The sequence below is a fragment of the Podarcis melisellensis genome, assembly GCF_964234715.1.
Source record: "Podarcis melisellensis genome assembly, chromosome: 1".
Taxonomy (NCBI): Eukaryota; Metazoa; Chordata; class Lepidosauria; order Squamata; family Lacertidae; genus Podarcis; species Podarcis melisellensis.
Genome location: NC_138528.1, coordinates 49,626,109 through 49,649,659, shown reverse-complemented (window position 1 = coordinate 49,649,659; position 23,551 = coordinate 49,626,109). Strand labels below are relative to the sequence as shown.

At 46.6% G+C, this 23,551-nt stretch overlaps 1 protein-coding gene across 4 annotated transcripts in view; it reads right to left on the bottom strand.

Annotated features, from left to right (window-relative positions):
* Positions 1 to 154: 154 nt before the first annotated feature.
* The window catches only part of LRP4 (LDL receptor related protein 4), a 98,469-nt gene continuing 75,072 nt past the window's right edge, over positions 155 to 23,551 (bottom strand). For 3 of the 4 annotated variants that reach the window (XM_081900458.1, XM_081900459.1, XM_081900460.1), the window contains exons 20-38: positions 22,768 to 22,969; positions 21,504 to 21,693; positions 19,671 to 19,802; positions 18,209 to 18,349; positions 17,590 to 17,676; positions 17,172 to 17,343; positions 16,891 to 17,053; positions 14,024 to 14,249; positions 12,784 to 13,087; positions 12,420 to 12,638; positions 11,726 to 11,860; positions 11,442 to 11,550; positions 11,084 to 11,228; positions 10,239 to 10,352; positions 9,473 to 9,596; positions 9,076 to 9,143; positions 8,184 to 8,268; positions 7,311 to 7,449; positions 155 to 4,799 (exon numbers count right to left, since the gene is read on the bottom strand). In XM_081900458.1, the coding sequence (XP_081756584.1) occupies positions 4,467 to 4,799; positions 7,311 to 7,449; positions 8,184 to 8,268; positions 9,076 to 9,143; positions 9,473 to 9,596; positions 10,239 to 10,352; positions 11,084 to 11,228; positions 11,442 to 11,550; positions 11,726 to 11,860; positions 12,420 to 12,638; positions 12,784 to 13,087; positions 14,024 to 14,249; positions 16,891 to 17,053; positions 17,172 to 17,343; positions 17,590 to 17,676; positions 18,209 to 18,349; positions 19,671 to 19,802; positions 21,504 to 21,693; positions 22,768 to 22,969 (3,088 nt within the window). In that variant the 3' untranslated portion in view covers positions 155 to 4,466. Of the gene's footprint in view, positions 4,800 to 6,415; positions 6,483 to 7,310; positions 7,450 to 8,183; positions 8,269 to 9,075; positions 9,144 to 9,472; positions 9,597 to 10,238; positions 10,353 to 11,083; positions 11,229 to 11,441; positions 11,551 to 11,725; positions 11,861 to 12,419; positions 12,639 to 12,783; positions 13,088 to 14,023; positions 14,250 to 16,890; positions 17,054 to 17,171; positions 17,344 to 17,589; positions 17,677 to 18,208; positions 18,350 to 19,670; positions 19,803 to 21,503; positions 21,694 to 22,767; positions 22,970 to 23,551 lie in introns of all 4 variants that reach the window. The other variant, XM_081900461.1, reaches the window with a different exon arrangement.

Sequence of the window (23,551 nt, the reverse complement as noted above, 5' to 3'; positions counted from 1 at the left end):
CAAATCCTAAACCAGTTGTTGCTTCAAAGGTGAGAGTGTGATGGGATCTGTTTGCTCTGGTCCCAACTCCGTCGCTTCTTCAAACGAGATGAGCCTTCATGTGGCCTGTTTGGGTAGCATTCGTGATTCACAACTCACAAGTCCAGCAGCGCGATTAAGAAAAGCTAAATTTATATTAAATTATCATCAAACCTAAAATACTGAGCATAGTAGTTAAATAACTTGGGGGGAAAGGGGAAATCCAATCTCTCCAGTAACATTTAAAACCATTACACAGAAAGGTAGGGAAATTGCTGCCAACAGCTCAAGACAGACAGAGGCAGGATGTTCTTTTTACATAATCAGTGCTCACAAGATTGTCCCCACTTCTGGCTTTCCACATTCTGCAAAGTCCAAGTGCAATGAGACTTTGCTTCATCAGCATTGGCAGTGAAGAGTCCCATATAACCAGCAGCATTGGCCAAAGGCTGCTTGCGCATCTCATCGCTGCTTACTTCACAAGTAGGAGTAAAGTTGTAGGTACCATTCTTCCAATCTTCTGCAGCCATTATGAGGGCCGCTAGGGGTCAGATGGGTCAAGGGAAGGGGTTTGAGAAAGGAGGTCATTATGTAGACTGGAATGTGCAATAAAAAGTTGCAGAAAGACAAGGGGAGACATTAGTGGCAGTGGCATTCTCTCTGTTAATTTACTGAACTTGTAAGAGGACAAGTATTTTTCAATTATTTCCCAGCCTCCATTTTTAATATTGTTTTTCTAATTGCAACTTCCTATATTGACCACTTCACCCTGGCCTGGTGGCCCTCATCAGTGCCAGGTGCCTGGCTTCATCTTTCCTAAACTCTTTTTTCTAATGCATATGGCCTTAATTTTGTCCAGGGTTTCAGCAGCAGGGCTACCCTACCCCCACAGATCTTGCTGAGACTTGTCTTCCTCATCTTCAGCCTGATGAAGCTTCATTTGAGCAGACCCAAATAAATATATTTAAATTAAAATCTAATATATTCCCCTGGAAGTAGGGGGAAAGCCTAATAACAACATTGCTCCAAGCCCCAGCTCTAACCAACTTTTCATAGGGATGCACAACAGCAAGGGATCCCAGAGTGATCTAGTCCAGCCTCCTACAAAAGGCACCAGGATACAACTAGCACAATGTGATCTCCAGTGCTGTCTTTTTCAAAAGGGCTATGCTTGACTTTGCCCTTGTTCATATTACCATTTCACGGCCCATGAAATTGATGTAAACAAGAGACCTCCTCAAGCCAAAGTCCCTTGTCATGCTACAGCCTTTTCAAGAGAACATCAGTGGGCTAGGCAGGGTGCGTAACTGTTTGCCTTCCTGCAAGTGCTCTCCACATTGTCTTTTACAGGGTTTGCTTGTTTGTTTTGTCTCCCCTCACCAGACTTCCCCAAAATAAAGCGAGCCTAGTGTGGATGGCTCCTGTAGATGAGCGATTTTAATAACATAAATACAGCTAATTGGTTTAATTTGGACTTTGAGCTGCCGTTTTTACATTTTCGATCCTCAAGTTCTATCTTTTCGGATGGGTCAGAATCAGATGCCAATGGAAAATGATGGCTGAAGGAAGAGAATGCAGAGAATATGGTAAAACACCACAGTGGGGGTGGATGGAAGTCACTTATGGACTCATGAATGCAGGCACAAGAGCTGGTGTGGTTCAATACATGGATCTCTATGAAAGTATGAGAGACTTGGGGTGGAATCCAACACTGCACAAATGGACTTCTGCTCGCATAACAGAACTTCACATTCTTCTCTCGTCTCCCACAGTCCCCACATCCCCCAAACTCTGGAGCAGATTTTGAGTGGATGCAAGGGTGAAGAGAGGGAAGTGAAGTCTTATTGCACAGAGAAAAGTCTTTTCTGCTGATGCAGAGAAAGCAATGAATGCAACTCTTTAGTTCACAAGGACAGCTAGGAGAGCAAAGCACAATAAATGACATGCAAATAAAAGGAAGAGAGAGCAATAGCAGGTAAAATAGGAAAACAGTTCTGAGGTTGGACAGTCAGAACGAGAGAGTCTTTGATGGAAGAATATAAACATGTCCTAGAAAGACTTGCTCACAGTACTGAAACCTTTAAGCAGAGGTTGATTTTGCTGTGTGATGCTGCAGAAGTAGAGCTTTATGCATGTTTCCTTGAAATACAAAACTCGGCTCCCAAAATAATTTAAATTTATACCTTCCTCAAGATGAGAAAGCAAGAGGTTTTCCCGGCTACAAGTTGGGAAAGGTTGGGGTTAATTGTCAGGAATGCCGATCTTGCACCATGACTGGCTTGCACCGTTCCTGCTGCAACCCAAAATTCCACTGTTTTGTTTTTACAATACTGAGTGTGTGCAAACATGCCCAATATGTGTGGGCGAAGGCAACAGAGGATCAGCAGCAAATGTAAAGAAACATGATGGAAATAGCAGAGGTGAGCAGGGATGGAGATGGTAGCAGGAACAGGCAGAAGCACGACATGTCTGCTGTGGACCATCTAGAAGGAAAAGGTGTCTGTGACAAAGATGCACTACTTATAACTGCTTCACACACTACGCAGCAACCAACACAATTGCCACTGTACAAACGCATCACCCACCCTAGCTTTCTTGTGCATGGACTCCTTCAATGAATGCGATTAAAAATGCACAATTGTCATATTCGTGTATCACGGTTTTAAAAATATTTAACTCAACAAGACACATAAGGGGGAGGGTTGCCTTGTTGATGGAAATATAGACCTGTTATAGAGGGTAAGCTGCAAGGGGGATGGTTGCTAGAGTTGGATCGCTGCTTTTTTTAATGCTTGCGCGCTCCCTGCTTGGACTAGATGAGAGGAAGCAATCAGATCACGTAACTGTTTAGCTACAGGGAACCTGTGCTGCTCGTCAGAGTGTCACACTCACACAAGCAGAGTCTATACATCATGCGCTAATCACAAGAGAGGACTTGCAGGAGCAAGGTGAGAGGATAGTGGTGCATATTCCCAGAGAATAAATAATGTGGTTATCAGCTCTGAATAGGACTTCCCTCAATGTAAGTGCTATCTTGCCAAATCATGTCTGGAGCTGGTGGAGGAAGTGTTTGGTTGCACAAACCACCACCTGCAAAACATTTTGAAAAGGCCATTTCTTAGCCTTGGTTCTCCCTTGATAGAATGGAAATCTTAACCTAGTTGCATTGAGGAGGAAAGGAGCTTTATACAGTTCTGGTGCCCTGCCTGACTCCCCGTCTGCCTGCCTTTGCCTAGCCACACACATTCATCATCTCTCAAATTGCACACACCCACTTTTTGACACCACACTACTCAACCCACACAGCAGATCCTAGAAGAAGGTGCGAGCAGACCCATCCTCCCAGAACTTCCAAAGAGAAACGCTGGCAAGAAAAGGCTTAGAAAATGTCCCCTACTGGGTTTGTCCAGCAGCATGTTGGAGCTGGAACTTGCACCTGATGTTTCAGATACACCCACTGACCAATTTATATTCCATTTCCGAAACAGACAAACAAAACATATTGCCCACTTGTGTTCCACAGGCTAACGTTGTTTTCAGTAGCACACATTTCCACAGGATGGGCCTGTGACTTGACTAACTAAGGAAGGTTATGATAAAATACCATTGCACCCGGCGCTTTCCTCGGAAGTCAAAGCTAATGGGAAGTGCAATAAAAACAGCGAGTCGTCCCTCCAGGGAACAGATGTGTTAAGTTCAATCTGAAAAAACCAGAAGTATGTTTTAGGAAGGGAGTGGGCATTCTGCCACACCGAACTGTGGCAGGAGCAACCTCTGTTGCCAGCAACAGACTCAAATGCTTTACCCTCTGAACTCCTGACACCCTAGGTTGGATTTCACAGGCGTTTCCCCACAGCTTAAAAAAAGATGGTCATGGTAATTTAGTGCCCCTTCCAGTGAAGCTACAACTGTCGTTTGCTCTCCCTACACAAGTATCTTCAAAAGTGACCCGCTGTTACATCACCTTTCTCACTTCAGGCACGTCTACCTGGCCCCAAACCCTTTCATTTAAGACAGAAAGAGCGCAGTGCAAAACCTAGTTAGTGCCAACAGACTCTGAAGAAAGGTAGTAGTATCAGGAGCAGGGAACTTCAGAAACACTCATCCCTCCCTGGTGGCGTTGGAGTCCATGGCTAGCTGGTGCACTAGACCGAATGAAAGCTGCCTCGGACACAGCTGGGAAAGCTGCTGCTGAATTCAACACCACAGCTTCTAGCAAAAGGGGACATATAAATAAACATCAATGAACAGTGAGCCAAGAGTCTCTAGGTTGTCTCCCACCTGCCACAAAGGCAGTTTAAGCTCAGGCTCCTCTCAGAAAGAAAGTCTCTGGGCTCTGTGTGACACAGAGGCAAGTCTCTTTTGAGTTCCTCCTAGAATTGCGGGCAAGATCCTATCTCATCAGTGCGAAAGGTGACAGAGGAGGGACAAGCGTCTCATTGTGTGCTTTAGACATCACTCTCTGTTGAGGGTTTGCGCTGGTGCTTCCAGCCTGTGTCTGGAAGAGAGCCGCGGCGCTCAGGGGTCGCCGCCGCGTTGATGCTGCTGCATTCTGACTGCTCCTCCTGCAGCAGCTGCTCTGTTTCGGTATCATCCAGCGAGCCGGAGCTGGCTTGGATAGAGACCGTGTCAGTCTTCATGCAGACATGGTCACGGAGGATACACCCCCGAGAGCTCCGTATCTGTTTCAGGTCGTCCCACTCCGATTCATCACTGGACAAAAGGCATATCCCTTCCACAATCTTGATCTTTTCCTTGCTGTAACTGTGATCAGGGCCGGCCTGTGGACAGAGACAATAACATGAGACATGCGAGCGGAAGAGGAAAAAGCAGGTGCCAGAACACTGAAGCGCAGGAAACCCACAAGAGGCGGTTTCCTGCTATGTGGACAAAGTCACATTGTACACTTGGGAGGGACCAAAGAGATGACCACTGCAACTTTCTGCTTGTTAGACAGGACCGTCCACCCACCAAGCCCACACAGCCACGAAGCAGGAAGTGCTTACAGAGAAAATGACTCCAGATGCTCCAACTAACCAGCTGTAACCACACACTATGGTAATATTGGGCACAGCAGGGGAGGGAAGGAAAGAAGGTCACTAGCCAAACTGAAAAGAGGCAAGAAAAAACAGTTTCTGACCCCCCCCAAATATGGTGCTAAAGTAGATCTCAAAAGCTAGCAAAACCCACCCACGGGAGACAAAAATGTTATTGACACCTATCTTCATATCACACAGGTGTTTTCTTTCATTCTGGAGGTCCCTGACCTATCTTAAGAAAGGGAGCAAAAATCCCAGGGTCGTGGGATGGAACACCAGAAAAGAGAGCTAGCTTTCACAGGTTTGCCAGACTCAAATGTCTGCGTGAAATGCTATCTAGATGCATCACGCGCTGCGTTTCCTAGCAGACCGGCTGTTAATGGCAATTCCATTACAAAGTGTGCAACCCATCAACTCATGAAAAGATGATACAGGTAGTGAATTAATTTGGAGGACAAGTAATATCTCCCAAATCATGAGTAGTGAAAAGGAGCACTAAACTAGGAGCATTCAACTAGGTGAAATCAAGCATTAAACTAGGAGACTGTCCTAAAATTCAGCTCCAGAATAGCCACTGCAAATTAGATTATGAGAATGCAGGCACTGACTCTTAGAAGGATGTCTCCCACTACACCAGGGGTAGCCAACATGGTGCTGACCATGCTGGCTAGGGATGATGGGAGTCTGAGTCCAACAGCATCTGGTGGGGGTGCACTAGATGCTTCTTAAGGTCACCCTCCTGTATCCTGAGCTTTGTTCCAAAGGATAGGAAATGTAGTGGAAAGAGCTGAAAAATGTTGTCTATATTTGAGTGGGACACAGAAGCAAACCCTGGTTAATTCAACGCAAAATGTGTCTCATGAGCATAAACACTGAAGTTTAGAAGCGTTGCACAGACCAGTCCAACCAGTAATTATGTTAAAATAGCAAAGATTTAGAGAACACTCTCATAAAAACAGCAAGGTGCACACAAATTCGACATGGAGGAGAGGAAAATCAGAGGCAAGGAAACATGGAGGCAAGGAAAATTAGCAATAACTGTGCTTCACCAATTCCAGGAGGGGAAAAACCTCTTTACTGATCATACCTTGCACATGTATGATGGTGGGGTACAAAGATTTTGTAAAGTTTTAAGCAGTTTCAAATTACTTAACCAAGGCAAAAACACTTTTATTTCCCAACACACAAGTATTTCAGGGGTGCGTGTGCACACACACACAGACGCAGACACACACACACACACAAAGAGAGGGAGAGAAAGCCAGCCAAGAAGCAAGTAATAGAAGACAGCATTGGCCACTCATCAGCACTACAGGAATAAGGCAGGCAGAGGCTGCACAAATGCAGAGCTGTGATACCTGATATGAGGCTGTGGGCAGGTCAAAAGAGGAATGGTGAAAGGCTATCAGGGGGGTGAGAAAGATGCTGAGGAGGAAAGACAGAGAGACTAAGTGCTTTGAGACATCACAGCCCATCATGTGCCCTTCCAAAGGCAACCATTTTCCATTAGCCTGCTCTCCCTCCCACTGGCGATCCATGCAGTGCACAGGCGCATCTGTCTAGCTGCATACAGCCATTCAGGACTACTGAAGTACAGGGGCCCCACCAGGCACTGGGGTGTGTCATCTTGGCATGAACCAGAGAAGGGGAACAGAAGAGGTGCAGCAGCATCACCCCGAGCTCTGCTGAGAAGTCTGACTCTTCCCTCCATCAACTGTCACCTGCCATCAGGTTGCAGCAGAGGATGGAAGGGAAGGGATGCAGGGCCACTCCAACAGCTGGAAGGACAGCAACTTCTGGCACCTCCTCTCCATTAACTTTTCCACTCTCAATGGCCATTGACAGAAACTGCGACTAAGAATTTGTCTCACTTCCTCCTCTCTCCCAATCCATTTTTCCTTTGTGCCATATGCTTTTAAGCGTGGAGGCAGGGACTGTCTTGTTGCAGTGATTTGCAAGCCACTCTGGAAGCCCCTTTTTTGTGGCTGAATAGAGGAATTAAAACTCTGAATAAGTGAACTCTTGATTTCCTTTGGGCAACAGGTCCCCCAAGACAAAAGCATCAAATAAATAGTATTGCTGGTTAACCTATATGAGTCAGTGGCCTTCTAATAATATGAGACGTGAAGGACAGGGTTCTTTAGGGTAGCTAGGACTGATGAGAATAAGACAAATTAGTTAGACTTATTGCAATTTGATGTTCAAAACCACAGTGGCTTGACACAGATGACTCGTTCTAAAGACATCTCTTACCTCCTTATAGCATAGCTGGTTATACATGGCTGGCTTGGGAACTGTTTCAATCTTTACCTCTTGGGTAGATGTCCGGTAAGAGGGGTTACTGTAGGTAAGGTTGCCCAGGCTAGGATCTGTGAACTTGGACTTCTTGTGCCTGCAGGAATACAACTGTCAACAAAGAGCCTCAACAGCTAAAGCCCTACTCTGCACTACTACTCTATCAGAAAAAATAACTATGGTCTTGTATTTTCTTCTTTCTCAAACCATAAGTAAGTCTTTTATATCAGATAGCAAACATTTCAGATAGCAAATCACGACTGCACTCATGGGAGGCAGCAAAATTCTATTTACTTGTATGCCAGTGGGAAAATCAGGGGCAATTCCACTGATAAGCAAGAGAGATCACATTCATGCAAAATGTTCAGAGTTCAAAGAGTCAATATGTAAGAACCAAACCAAGGCATGTGCAAATTTCCACAGGATTCCTTTGAACAATTTCCCAGGAACAAAAACTTTCTACGGGGCAAAAATTGAATCGAGTATTTGTTGCAAACTACTCTTCACTGCTCCCTGAAACCAATGCTGTCATTTTTTCAGAGGCAAATGGGAGAGGAAAAGGAGCTGCCCACAACATTATGCAAGAAATGTAAGTTAGGAGCATTAGCATCTCAGCCTCCCTTGTTTATGGTTACAACTTTGCTTTTTACTTCAGTTATGTCTTCAGGAATGCCACCACCACACCTGTTGCAGACCAACATGCCTATGTCCTCTGGCATTGGTTCCAGTGAGGCATTTTTAACTACAGCAAGGAAGGCCTGGACTTTGTCAGAAGTATTCCAACCAAAAGATGAATTCAGAAGCACAGAGGGACTAGGGAAAGTAAATTACCTGTATATAATCACAGCACCAATTAGCAGCAGAATGATCAATATACTGAGAAGGCCTCCGATTATGTAACTGACGTGCAGTCCTCCTGAAAGAGGGCAACAGGTTAGATCGAGGATGACATTCCATGCTCCTGTGTGTAAATATGTGTGCATGTTGACAGTGCTGTTGGGGCCCTAGTTTTTGTACAGAATTACAAGAAAGTCAGAAAAGGCAACAACAACATTGGCAGCCTTTTAATTTTTATTGTGGCAATTCTTCCATTCCAAGAGTGTTTTCCTTTAGCTCATCTCTTTAACTCTTGATGCGTGTGTTTTGTCAGCCAAAAGAACAAAATGATTTTGTACCAGTGTAAATGTTGTATACACCTTTGGATAACAAAATAAGCAACCTAAAATTCATTTGACTTGCTTATAATTCTGATCTGCTTTAGCTAAACCATCTTCACCGATTCCCAATAACTCTTTTTCTTCTTTAATTTTAATTTCATTATGCTTCCCTAAAAACTGTTCCAAGACCTTTTATCAGGAAGTAACTAATTAGCATTTTTTTGGGAGGGCTGATAAGCAAACACCAAATTATACCACGCAGTATTTCGACTCACAATAAAAGTAGTTTGATTCCCTCCCTCCCTCCCCTGTACACCGACACCTCCTTACTAGAAGTCAAAATTTGCTGGAGTTGTTCTATCATTTCAGAAGGCTACAGTGGGTGTGTAGCTGGGCAAACGCATGACTACTTTGCTATGAGCCAAAACAAACCCGCATGCATTTAACCCACACTGAGGGCTTGGTAACACTATCGTTGTTTATCGGTCTTGTGTCTGGGCCTCCAACATGGGACATAGAAAGATCTGGTGCAGTCCAGGGCAATGAGGGATAATGTAAAAACTCACCAGTGGTTGCTGGCACAGCTTCGCTTGCTCGGCTGCACAAGCCTTGGCCAACCTTTTTGTCAGAGCAGCTACACAGGGAGAAAAGAAAAGCAGTGAAAGGTCATAGAATTAAGAGTTGGAAGGGACCTCCAAGGGTCATCTAGTCCAAACCTCTGCAACATAACTTAATGTTTTTTGGAATCACATTTAATATGACATGCAGGAGGGGGAAAGAATACAGTAGCTGAACAGTACACATTAATAGAACAGCTCTGCCCACCCCCCATATCACCATCCTATTAAGAAGTGCAAAAACTCCTGCATAGTCTCTTTCCTCCTTGCTGGGGCAGGAGAGTCAGTGAGGAACTCGGCACCACCTTTTGTCACAATCATCTTTTAAAGCCACAAAGCCACTCACTTTGCTTCTGTTGTTTCCAAGGATATATGGGGTTTGGTTGTCGAAGAGCCAGATCTACCAGCGGGAGTCTGGCTCTTTTTGCTTGCACGAGTGGTCTCGGGAATCGAAGGCCCCATGCCAGGAACTACACAGAACGTAAAGAGAAAGGGAAACAGAAGCTTAGGAAGGGGAGATAATTAAGCCAAACGCAGCTTGCAGAAATGCAGAAACTGCAATCTGTTCCCCCAGACGCAGCAGCAGGCAGTTAAGGTTCTATCTGTGGTTTTAACAGTGATCAAAACAAAAACTGCAGTGTAGCTACAGGTGGTTAACTGGGCTGCCACAGCCTGTATGGGAGCAGAAGAAAATATTGGTGTGCTCTTATTTTGCCAATCTCCAACCATCCCCGATGTTATATGCACATACATTTTTAAAGTTACTGCACACAAAATGCCAATGAAATACAACGAACTGCTTTGAACCGTATTCTTCAGAGACGCATCCAGAATGCTAAAATATGCATCTGGGACATCTGGAGAACGGAAGAGAATTTCAAAGAGAAGTTTTCAAATTCATAAGGAGCCCAAGTCCAGAGGAGACAGGATAATGATTCCTTGCACTGATCTGAATACTTTGACAAGACTGCATTCTGCCGCCTAGGCTATTCTATTATCTAAAGGTGGCTTATTTAGGTTTCACAGGAAAAACTCCACAGAAAAAGTCCTCATGAAGCAGGAGCAAAAACATCGCGATTCCTGTCTGAAGGTCTGCAGCTCAAGCAACTTACCATTTGAGCAAGGCCGTCCATCTGGTTCATCTGGGCAAGCACAAACGAAGTCAGAAGCTCTGGCAAAACAGAGGTGGGTGCAGCCTCCATTACTGACTCCACAAGCATTGGTGCCTAAAAGATGCAAACAGTGTATTTGACATTACCACCAGAAGAACATCGTTTTCTGTCCTCAACTGTGGGGGCTTTGCATTCTTATCAGCAAGACACAGTGGCTGATGGTCGAGAATAATGATTCTTACCAAAGCCTCTCATGCACAAGCTTATATTTTAAATACCAATGGTCTTCATTCTACTAGATGTCTTAAAAGAACCTGACAGATATTCAGAGACATGGTGGATGGCCTCAGCCCACAAGCAGCAAAGGAGGCACAGATTTCTGAGGCTGGAGTACAATATCCGTCTAGCACAGGTTTTGCATACCAGTCTATGCTTTATTTAAACAGAATGAGAGAGGGGTAGCTAATATCCCAGACTAAAATAAAAAAATATTTCCCCTTATTCCTTTTTTTAGTATGACAAATATTCACTCAACCTCCAAGTTTGAAGGGAAATTGCGTAACTCCACAGCAGCATTTCTAAGTCCATGATGTCGTATTATCCATGTACCAGCCTTACTAGCCGGAGTTGTTATATTCTCACAACCACTTCCTCCCATGACACCCTAGAGTCATGAAGGCACATCTGAAGATGTGGTCAAGTGGGGCGGGGGGCAGGGGGAGACTAAACAAGTGATTCTCTGTGTTGCAATTTCTGCAGGAAACATTTAGAATATATTTTGGAAGATGCACCCTGTTTGACTCTCATTATATATAAAGTGAGGAAACCCAGATTGTTGCATATACCTGTCTGCCTTTGAGGAGAGACTACAATGATATCCATAAGTCCTTCAACATTGGCTAACACAGTCTCCTTATTCCGACCAGAATATTTGTCCACTCGCTGGATAGATTTAGTTTGCCAGTCCGTCCAATAGAGCCACCTGTCTTGCTGCTCAGAAACGAAGAGATAAAGGATTAGGAAGATACAAAAACCATGTAGGAAGGTAACAGAAGTTTATTCAAGCAAAACCATTTCTCCAGTGTATGGCAGGACGAAGAATGAGAACACCAACTTCTCCCAACACCCAGAAATTAAAAAATATATACTATTTCTTTCATCTAACTAGTGACATTGCAGAGTTCCCACCAAGGTCCTTTGTACCTCTGTCAAGGCAAAGGGATGCGACACTTGGCTGACCAGGACCTGACGCAGCTTCCCGTTGAGATCAGCACTCTCTATGCGGTCTAGATGAGCATCGACCCAATAAATCCTAGAAGAACAGAAAGTATGGGAAGTGAAACCAACCTCCACCATAACCTCCCACCCCAAAGAAAACGATTCCCCATCCTTCTTGCACTTCCTTACTGATGTGATGCAGAAGCTCCAGGCTGCCTTAAAAGCAGAGAAAGTACTTTTGCACGTGGAAAGGGATATGTTATACTGACCTCCTAGTATCATAATCTAAGGTCAACCCATTGGGCCAGCCCAAGTCAGTGTTGATCAATATCTTGCGCTCAGAACCATCCGAGTTTGCGCGCTCAATTTTAGCGACTTGTCCCCAGTCTGTCCAGAAGAGGTATCTGGAAAAAAACAAACACAGGATGACACACAAACACACACACACACACACCACACAGGCTGCTTCTGCACCAAATAGTTCTTTTTTGGAGACGAAGGGAGAAGCTGTTTCCTCTGAAACTTTTTGCTGCTATTATTTGCAATGGCGCTCCTTATTAGACTCTTCAGTAGATCTGCTGGTGGGGAAGGCTGGTGACTGCCTTTTGAAAAACATCTTCCTCCAGCCATCTGGCCAGCTGCAACACTTCAACAAGACCAACAGATCATCTGGTTCTAAGAGTCAGATTGTAGTCCTAACTCTTCTTGGTCCAGCAATGCTCACCTCTAGGCAAGAACAGAACCACAGGCAGGAGGGGCTCCAACAATCTAATCTGCAACTACCTGATGAAGTGCTACAGCTGAACAGCTGGCTGGATAGTGCGCGCTCATAAAGATCTGCTGATAAAGGAGTCTACTTGGTCAACAGACCAGATGCTCCTATAGGCCGAAGGAGGGGCTTAACCTTTGAAGCACTACTCTCCTCCCTCCACCCATTCTGCCTCTAGTTGTCCCCCAACTTACCCCTTCCTGGGAAAGACAGCAATTGCTCGGGGTTCATCCAGATTGTTATTAATTAGCACTTTCCTGCAGCTGCCATCTAGTCTTGCAACTTCAATAGTGTTGCGGCCCGTGTCAGTCCAGTAGAGGTTTCTAGCCACCCAGTCCACAGCTAGACCATCTGTAGTTTTCAGTCCTTGACCAATAACTGTTTCCATATTGCTTCCATTAAGGTCTGCTCGCCTGGAAAACAGTAGATACCAATGAAAATAAGAATTTCTGCCTATTAAAATACCACATTGTAAGGCAGATCTCGCAACACAAAGACCAGCTAGGTCTCATGTAATTAATGAATTAATGCACCAAAAGGAAGCTAATGGGTTCCTACCTGATGACATCTAAGAAGACATCTGTGTAGTAAATTTTGCCATCTACACTGTCATAGTCCAGAGAGATAACATTGTTCAGCTCTGGGACAGGAACGTGAACGTCAGTGTGATCGCTAGTGTCCAGTGAGATGCGGCGGATAGAGCCTCGACTAGAGAAGAGGAGGTAGGTTTCAGGAGAAGGATCGCAGGTCCTCTCGTCACTCTTCAACTGGATACCAGTAGGGCAGGCACAGGAGAAGCCTTCAGGATTTGGCAGGCAGAGATGGGAGCACCCACCATTCCTCACTCCACACTTGTTAGCACCTATGGGAAAACAAAGGAAGTCTCTCAGACTGGACTTTCCTGGGGTCCATATTAATTCAGTACTCTCCTACACAGTCATTGCAAACAGGAGATTCTCAAGCAAAAGTAGGCACAAACATTTGTAGGCCCTGACTAAGGCTACTACTACCCAGTGTACCTCAGGTATTTTTTTAAAGGGTCATAGAAAAAGTTAGAGGGACCACAGAAAGATGGAACTTCAGAAAGCAAAGCCTGCCAGCGTCTCTGAAGAAAAAACACCTGACTGTACCCCCAAAATGATCAACAAGATAGGCAACAAGAGGGCAACAAAAGGATTTTGCATTATCCTTTGCCAGCACAATGGCACCAATAATGCTGTTTCAAACTGTGGGGAAACCCTAGCCCTACAGGGGAAACAGCAAGATGAACGCCTGGCAACTAAATAAACGTACAGAACAGGCACTTGAGAAGATTGTGAGGATGACAAGACAGGTGATTCAAATAAAATGGAAGGCTTCAAAGTGCTTGAGCGGTTTGAATGTAGTTTGGTTTAAAAAAAAAAAAAAGGTTTGAGTAGCTAGAATTAAGCAAGGCTTCCCAACTCAGTGCTCTCCAGAGGCTGCTGGACCTAAACTCCCATCAGCTCCAGCCAGTATGGTCAATAGTCAGGGTTGATGGGCATTGTAGTCCAACAACAACTGACTCACATAGCCTGGCAAGGCTAGATTAGAGAACAGAGCAAGATGTGCAGAAAAGGCACAAAGGCCAAGTAAGAATTCTGATGTGAAAAAATCCTTGAAGAAGAAATGCAAAGAATTAAAGCATTGCAGTAAACAGTATCTGGGAGTGGTTGGGGGTGCAGAGGAGAAGTAAAGAACCCCCCTGGTGCCAGCTTCTAAGAGGACTCTCCAAACAATGTTTGGCTTGATGGGAAATCTTGGGGGGGGGGGGACTTACCCAGAGGGTGCTTCCTGTCAACAGCCTGGATGTCCATTAAGCCAGGCAGGTTTGCCCTGACTAAGATGACGTTAGCACCAGTGTTCTTGTCCGCCCTGTGGATGCTACGTGTTTGCCAATCTGTCCAGTAGATGTAGGAATCCAGCAGAGTGAGGCCGTAAGGGTGCTGTACTGGAGAAAGCAAGGTGCGGCGGTTTGCACCATTCAGGTCTGCAGCCTCAATGCGCTGAAGGACAGAGATGGAATGTTTATTCCCTTTTTGAGAGACAGAGAAAATCCCCAGAAAGCTGAAAACAAAGGCCCCAGGTAGCTATGATTCCAAGCTACCATATTAAAAAATCTCACAAGCATACAGTGGTGCCTCGCAAGACGAAATTAATTCGTTCCGCAAGTCTCTTCGTCTTGCGAGTTTTTCGTCTTGCGATGCACGGTTTTCCATAGGAATGCATTGAAAATCAATTAATGCGTTCCTATGGAAAACGCCTTCCCCCGACCTCTTCTGGCGGGCGGCATTTTAAAATCGCCCGGGACAGCGGAGGACTTCTCCGCTGTCCGGGGCGATTTAAAAGCCCCTGGGAAGGCAGGCAGGGGGGACAAAGGCTTTCTCGCCCCGCCGCTCGGCTTCGGGACATCGTTCCGATGCCGGGCGGCTGGGGGAGGCGTTCCTGCCCCACCGCCCGGCATCGGGACGATGCCCCGAAGCCGGGCGGCTGGGGGAGGCGTTCCTGCCCCACCGCCCGGCATCGGGACGATGCCCCGAAGCCGGGCGGCGGGGGGAGGCGTTCCTGCCCCACCGCCCGGCATCGGGACGATGCCCCGAAGCCGGGCGGCTGGGGGAGGCGTTCCTGCCCCACCGCCCGGCATCGGGACGATGCCCCGAAGCCGGCGGCTGGGGGAGGCGTTCCTGCCCCACCGCCCGGCATCGGGACGATGCCCCGAAGCCGGGCGGCGGGGGGAGGCGTTCCTGCCCCACCGCCCGGCATCGGGACGATGCCCCGAAGCCGGGCGGCTGGGGGAGGCGTTCCTGCCCCACCGCCCGGCATCGGGACGATGCCCCGAAGCCGGGCGGCTGGGGGAGGCGTTCCTGCCCCACCGCCCGGCATCGGGACGATGCCCCGAAGCCGGGCGGCTGGGGGAGGCGTTCCTGCCCCACCGCCCGGCATCGGGACGATGCCCCGAAGCCGGGCGGCTGGGGGAGGCTTTCCCGCCCGGCCGCCCGGCTTCGGGACATCGTTCCGATGCCGGGCGGCTGGGGGAGGCGTTCCTGCCCCACCGCCCGGCATCGGGACGATGCCCCGAAGCCGGGCGGCTGGGGGAGGCTTTCCCGCCCGGCCGCCCGGCTTCGGGACATCGTTCCGATGCCGGGCGGCTGGGGGAGGCGTTCCTGCCCCACCGCCCGGCATCGGGACGATGCCCCGAAGCCGGGCGGCTGGGGGAGGCGTTCTTGCCCCACCGCCCGGCATCGGGACGATGCCCCGATGCCGGGCGGCGGGGGGAGGCGTTCCTGCCCCACCGCCCGGCATCGGGACGATGCCCCGAAGCCGGGCGGCTGGGGGAGGCTTTCCCGCCCGGCCGCCCGGCTTCGGGACATCGTTCCGATGCCGGGCGGCTGGGGGAGGCGTTCCTGCCCCACCGCCCGGCATCGGGACGATGCCCCGATGCCGGGCGGCGGGGGGAGGCGTTCCTGCCCCACCGCCCGGCATCGGGACGATGCCCCGAAGCCGGGCGGCGGGGGGAGGCTTCAAAAGCCGTCCGGGGGCTTTTAAATCGCCCCGGACAGTCCCGGGGCGATTTAAAAGCCCCCGGTTAGGCAGGCAGGGGGGGCAAAAGTCTTTGCCCCCCCTGCCTGCCTTCAAAAGCCGTCCGGGATAGCGGGAAGCGCTTCCCTGCTATCCCGGACCGCTTTTAAAATGCTGGCGGTGGGGAGCAAAGCCTTTCGCCCCCGCCGGCCTTCCTGGACCTCTTCTGAAGTCCGGAGGGGGGGAGAAGGCTTTGCTCCCCACCGCCAGCATTTAAAAAAAGGTCCCCGAGATTTCCCTATGGGCTTTCGTCTTGCGATGCAAGCCCATAGGGAAAATCGTCTAGCGAAGCGTCGCAAAAACCGAAAAACCCTTTCGTCTTGCGGGTTTTTCGTCTTGCGAGGCATTCGTCTAGCGGGGCACCACTGTACTTGGTTATCTCTTCGCTGGGCAACTGTAGCTGCAGTTCATCAAGTGACAACATGTGAGCAATACCCATCAAAACACAGTGTTTGAGGTTAACACCAGGCAGCATGAAAGCCTTGCCTTTGGCACTTGAATCCTGATGGGGATTTCTGATATGGAAGTCACCAAGAGATGTTGCAATTACTGGCCTCATTTGCACGTTACAATAAAACACAGTCATTACTTCGCTCCTGCTCCCGGCTGCACCAGGAGAAGCATGCCACGAGTCTTGGTGCATTGTGCTGTCTGAACCCAGACTCAGGGTCTCCAAGCAAACCACAAGTGGTAGCCTAGCTTTATTCTTCATTTTGGGGCAAACAAGCCATGATCCCGGGTTCAGATTGACACAAGCCAAGGGGTCATGGTTTGTTGCTCCTGGCACAGAACAGGTAGGACCAAGGAAGAACCAGAGCAGGGAATTTCTGAGAAGGATGCACTACAGCGAATGGCTTAGCAGCTCATTTGTGCTCCACCACAGCTGAATGTCAGACATTATGGTTTAATGCACGTGCCACTGCTACTGCTGAGCGATGAACCTGCTCTTATGAATTCCCTTAGTCCTCAAGGACTCTTTAATCCCTCTCATGCCATCCCTTCCTTCAGATATAAAGTTATGAACTCCATCCCAAGAAAGCATTCTGCACGCCTTGTAGCAGTTCCAACCTCAGTATGTGCATCAGCCCAGAGCAGCTGTGATCCAGCTCGATCCACAGCCAGTCCATTCGGCCATCCCAGGTTGTTGTTGATAAGCACCGTGCGCCTGGAGCCGTCCATGCCAGCTTGTTCCAGCTTGGCGTTCTCTCCCCAGTCCGTCCAATACATAAAACTGAAGGAAGAGGAAAAGCTAGTAAGCGACCAACTGAGAAGCCAGCATGGGAATTATTCCCCAGCCTTCCCATCCTCTGTCTTTCCCTTGACCAAGACGTACTACAGCCAGCACTCACCCCATCTCGTGATACAGGGCAATGGCTCTTGGGCTGTCCAGGTTTTCCCATACCAAAACTCTCCTCATTGACCCATCCAGGTTGCCCACTTCAATCCTTTTGGTCCCTGTGTCAGTCCAATACACTTTGCGACCGATAGCATCCACTGCTAGTCCATCTGTGGTTTGCAACCCTAGTAAAAAAGCAGTAGCAATGTCATTGTTTCTTGCTACTTGCTAACCATCACATTTAGGATCTTCCCTCCTTTAAAACATCCACAAGATTCACCAGGCATTTCTTACCATAAATATTCCTAGGTACTCCATGAGTAAACTCCAGAGAACTGACTATGCTATTAAGACTATGCTCACATCACCCGGCAAAATCCATCTCTGAAAGCACCCTGGAGGAGTGGCTATTCCAGTAAAGCATCTATTACCTGTAGTAACGATATCTTCATACTGAGATCCATCTAAGGCAGCCCTGCTAATCTTCCTCAGGGTGCTGTCCGACCAATAGACCTTTCCTGTGGAAGAAATAGGAGAACATCAGCAACATCTACACAGAAAATCCTAAAAATAGGCATTAAAGAAGTCACATTAGCAGATGAGGAAAGTAATGGGGAAAGCCATTTGGTGTGCTTTTGTTAAGCCCAGTTAAAAAACAACAACAGAAGTACTACCTGTTACTGCAGGTATTTACTGATGAAACACACCACTCACAGGCATGAAATATATACTCTTAAAAAATGAACACATTGTGACATGCTTTTCAAAAGGGCAGAAGCTATAACTGTATTGGCATTACACGAAAAGTTATTTATTGGTATGTTTATTACCAAAAGCATAAGGGATTTTGGGGGGGGGGAATATTTCTACTTTTTCCCTTCTCCTTCTCTCTCTTTCTCTCTTTTTACTAAAGACCAATTCTCAGTCTACATCTTAACAATTCGTAGATCAGGGATAGAGAACCCAAGGCTTCCACATGTTGTTAGACTTTAAGTCCAACCAGCCCCCACTGGATCAGTGCTTAAAATGGTTAAATGACACATTTCAGACCTTCTTGAGGATCCACTCCGATGGCAATAGCGTTTTTCATGGTGACATTGACTGACACAACTACGTCGGCAAAATACGGGATGTCAAGCGAAACCAGCCGAATATCCGACCTTCTAGCAAAGATCAGGAAGCTAGTCATGCCTGCGGAGTTGAAGACAAGAATATATTCCACATTTAACACTGTTCTACTCAGCAGTTTCATATACGCCATCTCTGAGCTAACCAAGAAGCAACAAGGATATTTTCAAATATTGTTTTTGAATCTTATTTGTTTTTGGTGCTTTTAAAAAAACTAAGTTTAGTAGTTTTATTGTATGCTTGTAAAATGTCTTGAGACTCATGTGAAAGTCAATTCAAGAATTAGTAATTGCCATCACAATTGCCAAACATTAAAAAAAAAAAAAACACTTCTGCTAAGGATGTCACTGGATGATCTGTTACAGACCACTTATATGGTATGACAAAGAGGATATGGAATGAAAGAGTAGAAGCAAGATTTACAGCTCTAGGGCTCTGAAATAAAGGTTGTGCACCTTCCATGCTTCTTGTGGCACAAGCATAGTATTTGCTACTTTGAGCATACGTTACTTCTCATCCTAAGAAAATATATGACTTCTGGTTTTCAGGGGACAGCATCTTATTTCCTTTTCTGGATCTCGAGCCATGTCTACCATTCCTTTGGTCTCTTTTGCCCTGTTGGCTGTCTTAATAGCCAAATCTGCTTTGTTTCATTGCCTTCTAACATTCTTTAAAGGTAAAGGGACCCCTGACCATTAGGTCCAGTCATGACCGACTCTGGGGCTGCGGCGCTCATCTCGTTTTACTGGCTGAGGGAGCCGGTGTACAGCTTCCGGGTCATGTAGCCAGCAGGACTAAGCCGCTTCTGGCGAACCAGAGCAGCGCACGGAAACGCTGTTTACCTTCCCGCCGGAGTGGTACCTGTTTATCTACTTGCACTTTGACGTGCTTTCGAACTGCTAGGTTGGCAGGAGCAGGGACGGAGCAACGGGAGCTCACCCCGTTGCGGGGATTCGAACCGCCAACCTTCTGATCGGCAAGTCCTAGGTTCTGTGGTTTAACCCACAGCGCCACCTGCGTCCCTTTCTGATATTCTTTACTTTACCATAAATCTTAAATGTTCAGGCTAATTATGCCATATATTAAATGTGCGCAATATATTCTGATTGCAGAATCTGGGTTTCCCTGGGCCAAGATTTATTTGGTGGGTGTATTCATACCAAGAGCATTTTTTGTGTTTCCCAAGCCTAGGTGGCACCCTCCAGACGTTGTTGGACTCCAACTCCTGCCAGCCCCAGCCTGCACAGCTACTGGTCAGGGATGATGGGAGCTGGGGTGCAGCAACACTGGTTATCCCTGCTGTAGGGCTTTGTACCTAGAGGCCTATCAAGAGAAGGCTCTGGGGATTAGAGACCCAGATGCTGCAGAATGTGAGGAGACCTACCTGGTAAGCAAGTCTTGCCATCTGGCTGTAGGTTGATACCGGTGGGACAAGTACAGCTGTGACCTTTAGGGAGAGGAGCCAGGAGGCAAAGGTGACTGCATCCACCATTATTAACTGTGCATGCTGTATGTACTGAAAAAAAGTAGAAGAAAACAATGCATCATGACAAGGCCAGACAGAGAAGCCCAAAGCATTCTGGGAAATGATATATAAAGGGTTGGGAAAAAAATGTTTAAAATAACTTTTGTGAAAAAAACTGAAGCTTTTTTTAAAAAAGGAATTTTAGATGTGGAAATACCAAAGGAGCAGAAAAGACTATTCATGTACGCGATGATGGCACCACTGATGCTTTTGGCCCGGAGATGGAAGGAAGACAAAGTCCCGACCAGAGAGGAATGGCTGATAAAGATGATGGATTACACTGAAATGACCAGGATGATCAGAAATCAAGAAGATAGAAATTTTACTAAGGAAGGGGGGGTGGGCGGAATATAATTTATCTTGGAGAACACTGTTAGCAACAAAAAAACTTTGGCCGGATTGTAACAATACCTGTAATGTGACAAGAACTATGGGAAAACAGGATCTTTTTTTTTTTATTAAGAAAATGGAGAATCTTCTACGATGCAGTTGGAAAGAGGAATGTTAATAGAACCCATGGAGGGGTGGAGGGAAGTCCAAAGATTCAGGAAATCCTTTATATGTATGATTAGGATAGTAATATAATAATTTATAATAATTTTATTACTTATACCACACCCATCTGAATAAAAATGTAAATTGTAAAAACCAATAAAAACATTGTAAAAGAAAGAAAGTGGAGAATCCCAATGCAGAATATGTCAGGAAGGGACTCCATCAGGCAAGGCCTCTTTCCACCTGCCTTGCCCCACCCTCTGACCCTAGGAGTCCTCATAAGGGAGCTGTTCCTGGACGAAGAACTGTGAGGGGAAAGACTCCTTCAGGTAAGGCCTCCTTCCACCTGCCTTGCTCTATCCTCTGCTTCTCGATGTGTATTGTATTGTTTTATGTACTGTGGCTTGCCGTTGTTTTATTGATTATAGTTTAGATATTATTTATTGTAACTACTGAGTGCATTTCTGTTTAACTTTTATATGTTGATATTATTATTTTCTAATGATTGTTGAATGTTACTTTTTTGATGTAGGTTGCCTATTTTAAAGTTATGCTTTATTATCACATTTTTGTATTGCATTAGATTGTTGTAAGATGTACATTTTTTGTTTCTTCAGCTTGTAAACCGCCTTGAGAACAGTGGTACCTCGGGTTACATACGCTTCAGGTTACAGACTCCGCTAACCCAGAGATAGTACCTTGGGTTAAGAACTTTGCTTCAGGATGAGAACAGAAATCATGCTCCAGTGGCACGGCAGCGGCAGGAGGCCCCATTAGCTAAAGTGGTGCTTCAGGTTAAGAACAGTTTCAGGTTAAGAACGGAGCTCCGGAAAGAATTAAGTACTTAATCTGAGGTACCACTGTATTGTAAGACAGAAGGACGGTATACAAATTAAAAATGACGATGACAACAGCATGCTTCAAAATTCTACAAGCATGCATGGAAACATAAACAGCACAGAGGAGCGCTTTCCATTCAAATGAGTCACCAAGGATTCATTCGCATGTACTTTTGAGTTACATTTCTGTTGGAGTGCAGGTTGCTTAGAATCACAGAATTGTAGAGTTGGAAGGAACCCTGAGAATCATCTATAGTCCACACCCCTGCAATGCAGGAATAGGCAGTCATCCCGCAGAGGCTCTCTAGCTGTAGGGACATGCCAAGCAGAAAGGGATGGCGTATCCCCTCCCATGTACCTGAAGGCCTGTGCCGATGGAAGACATGGATGTCCATGAGGTTTTCCAGGTTGTCCTGCAGAGTTTCACGATTCTGCCCCGTCCTTTTGTCAGCACTCTGGATGCTCTTTGCCTGCCAGTCAGTCCAGTAGAGCCGAGCTCCATAAAGAGTAAGCCCAAAGGGGTGAGGCAGGTTGCTTCCAATCAGCACCTGTCAGTCCCCAAAACAAAGACCCGCAAGAAGTTTTAGTAACAACACACAGCCGACATGGCAACAGGGATCAAAGTTTTTCAGTCCAAAGAGCCGCAAATCCTTCTGGGCAACCTTCTAGGGGCCACGTGCAATTGGTTTTATTTGCCAGAGGCAAAAAGGGGCTGTGCAACAAATTTTTCCTTTGTACAGTAGCCTGCATTTTACCCTCTCTATACTCCATCCAGAGTTGAAGAACACATTCCAGTCAGGTAAAAGCACAGGACCAGGGAGGGTTATGGCATGAGAAGAGATCTGAGGACCAGGCAGAGAGACCTGGAGGGCATATTTGGCCCCTGGGCCCCAGGTTCCCCACCCCATCCATCTCTCTCCTTGTATTTTTTGCAGTATGCATTCTTCACTCAGGAGTAGATTGATTTGCAGGTTCAGACAGACATTAATTCAAAGCATTATTTTATTTTTAATTTTTTGGGTCAATAACAAGATGGTCCCTACCCTTGGGCTAATTATCTAAGCAGCCGAGACCTTTTGGAGACCAGAATCAAGTTGCAGTGGACCAATTGGCAATCACACATCCCAGTACGTTTCCGAGCACAATTAAAAGTGTTGGTGTGGAGTTTTAAAGCCCTAAACAGCCTTGGTCCTGTATACCTGAAGAAGCGTCTCCACCCCCATCATCCAGCCTGAACACTGAGGTCCAGTGCCGAGGGCCTTCTGGCGGTTCCCTCGCTGCGAGAAATGAGGTTACAAGGAACCAGGCAGAGGGCCTTCTCAGTAGTGGCACCTGCCCTGTGGAACACCCTCCCAGCAGATGTCAAAGCAATAAGCAGCTATTTTACTATTAAGGGACAACTGAAGGCGGCCCTGTTTAGGGAAGTTTTTAATGTTTGATGCGGTATTGTTTTTAATATTCAGTTGGAAGTCACCCAGAGTGGCTGGGAAAACCCAGCCAGATGGGAGGGTATAAATAAATTATTACTATTATTACTACTATTACTATTATATTTTATCCCAAAGCAATTCCTATTTACAGCTCCTTTCCCAGAAGCCTTCAATTCACCTTGGCTTTCTTACCTTCCTGTTGCTGCCATCCAGGCCAGCGTACTCAATTGTCTTCATGCCAGCATCTGCCCAGTACAGACGATGAGATTCATAATCAATGGCTAGTCCATTGGGCCAGGTCAGGTTGGAAGAGATGATCACCAAGCGGTCAGAGGCATCCATGCCTGCACGCTCAATCTTCGGGTTAGCCCCCCAGTCAGTCCAGTACATGAATCTGCACACACACACACAAAACTGCACGTGACTTCTGTTCCTTTAGTGGCAGAATTATTTCCCCCTGCCAATGAGCTCCACAAACAAACGGGCAAGTGCTTTCAACTTTCATAGTGACTACTCTCCTAAACCAGAATCTGTACACCCTACTCTAAGACTCCATGCAAAGGAAGAGTAATAAAAAATAAAAAAGGCTGCCAAGAGATCCCATTATCATGTGGGCCTTCTCTTTTCTGCAAAAATGAGGCAACAGAATTTCAGGACTTTCAGTTCAGAACTTCAATGTGCCATCAGACCATTCCATGAACTTCAAAAAAGTAAGACAACATAGTTTCTCTTCAGTCTGTTTTTGGAGGCAAACCTAGGTTGCACTGCTTTTTCACAATGTCTCCTTCCAGGTAGTGACAGTAAGTGATATGAAATGGCCATAGCCAGAGACAGAGCATTAGGAATATAGGAAGCTGCCTTGTGCAGAGTCAGGCTATTGGTCCACCTAGCCTCACTATTGTCTACACTGACAGACAGTGGCTCTACAAGGTTTCAGGCAGGGGACTTTTCCGGTGCAAACTGCAGATGCCAGGGA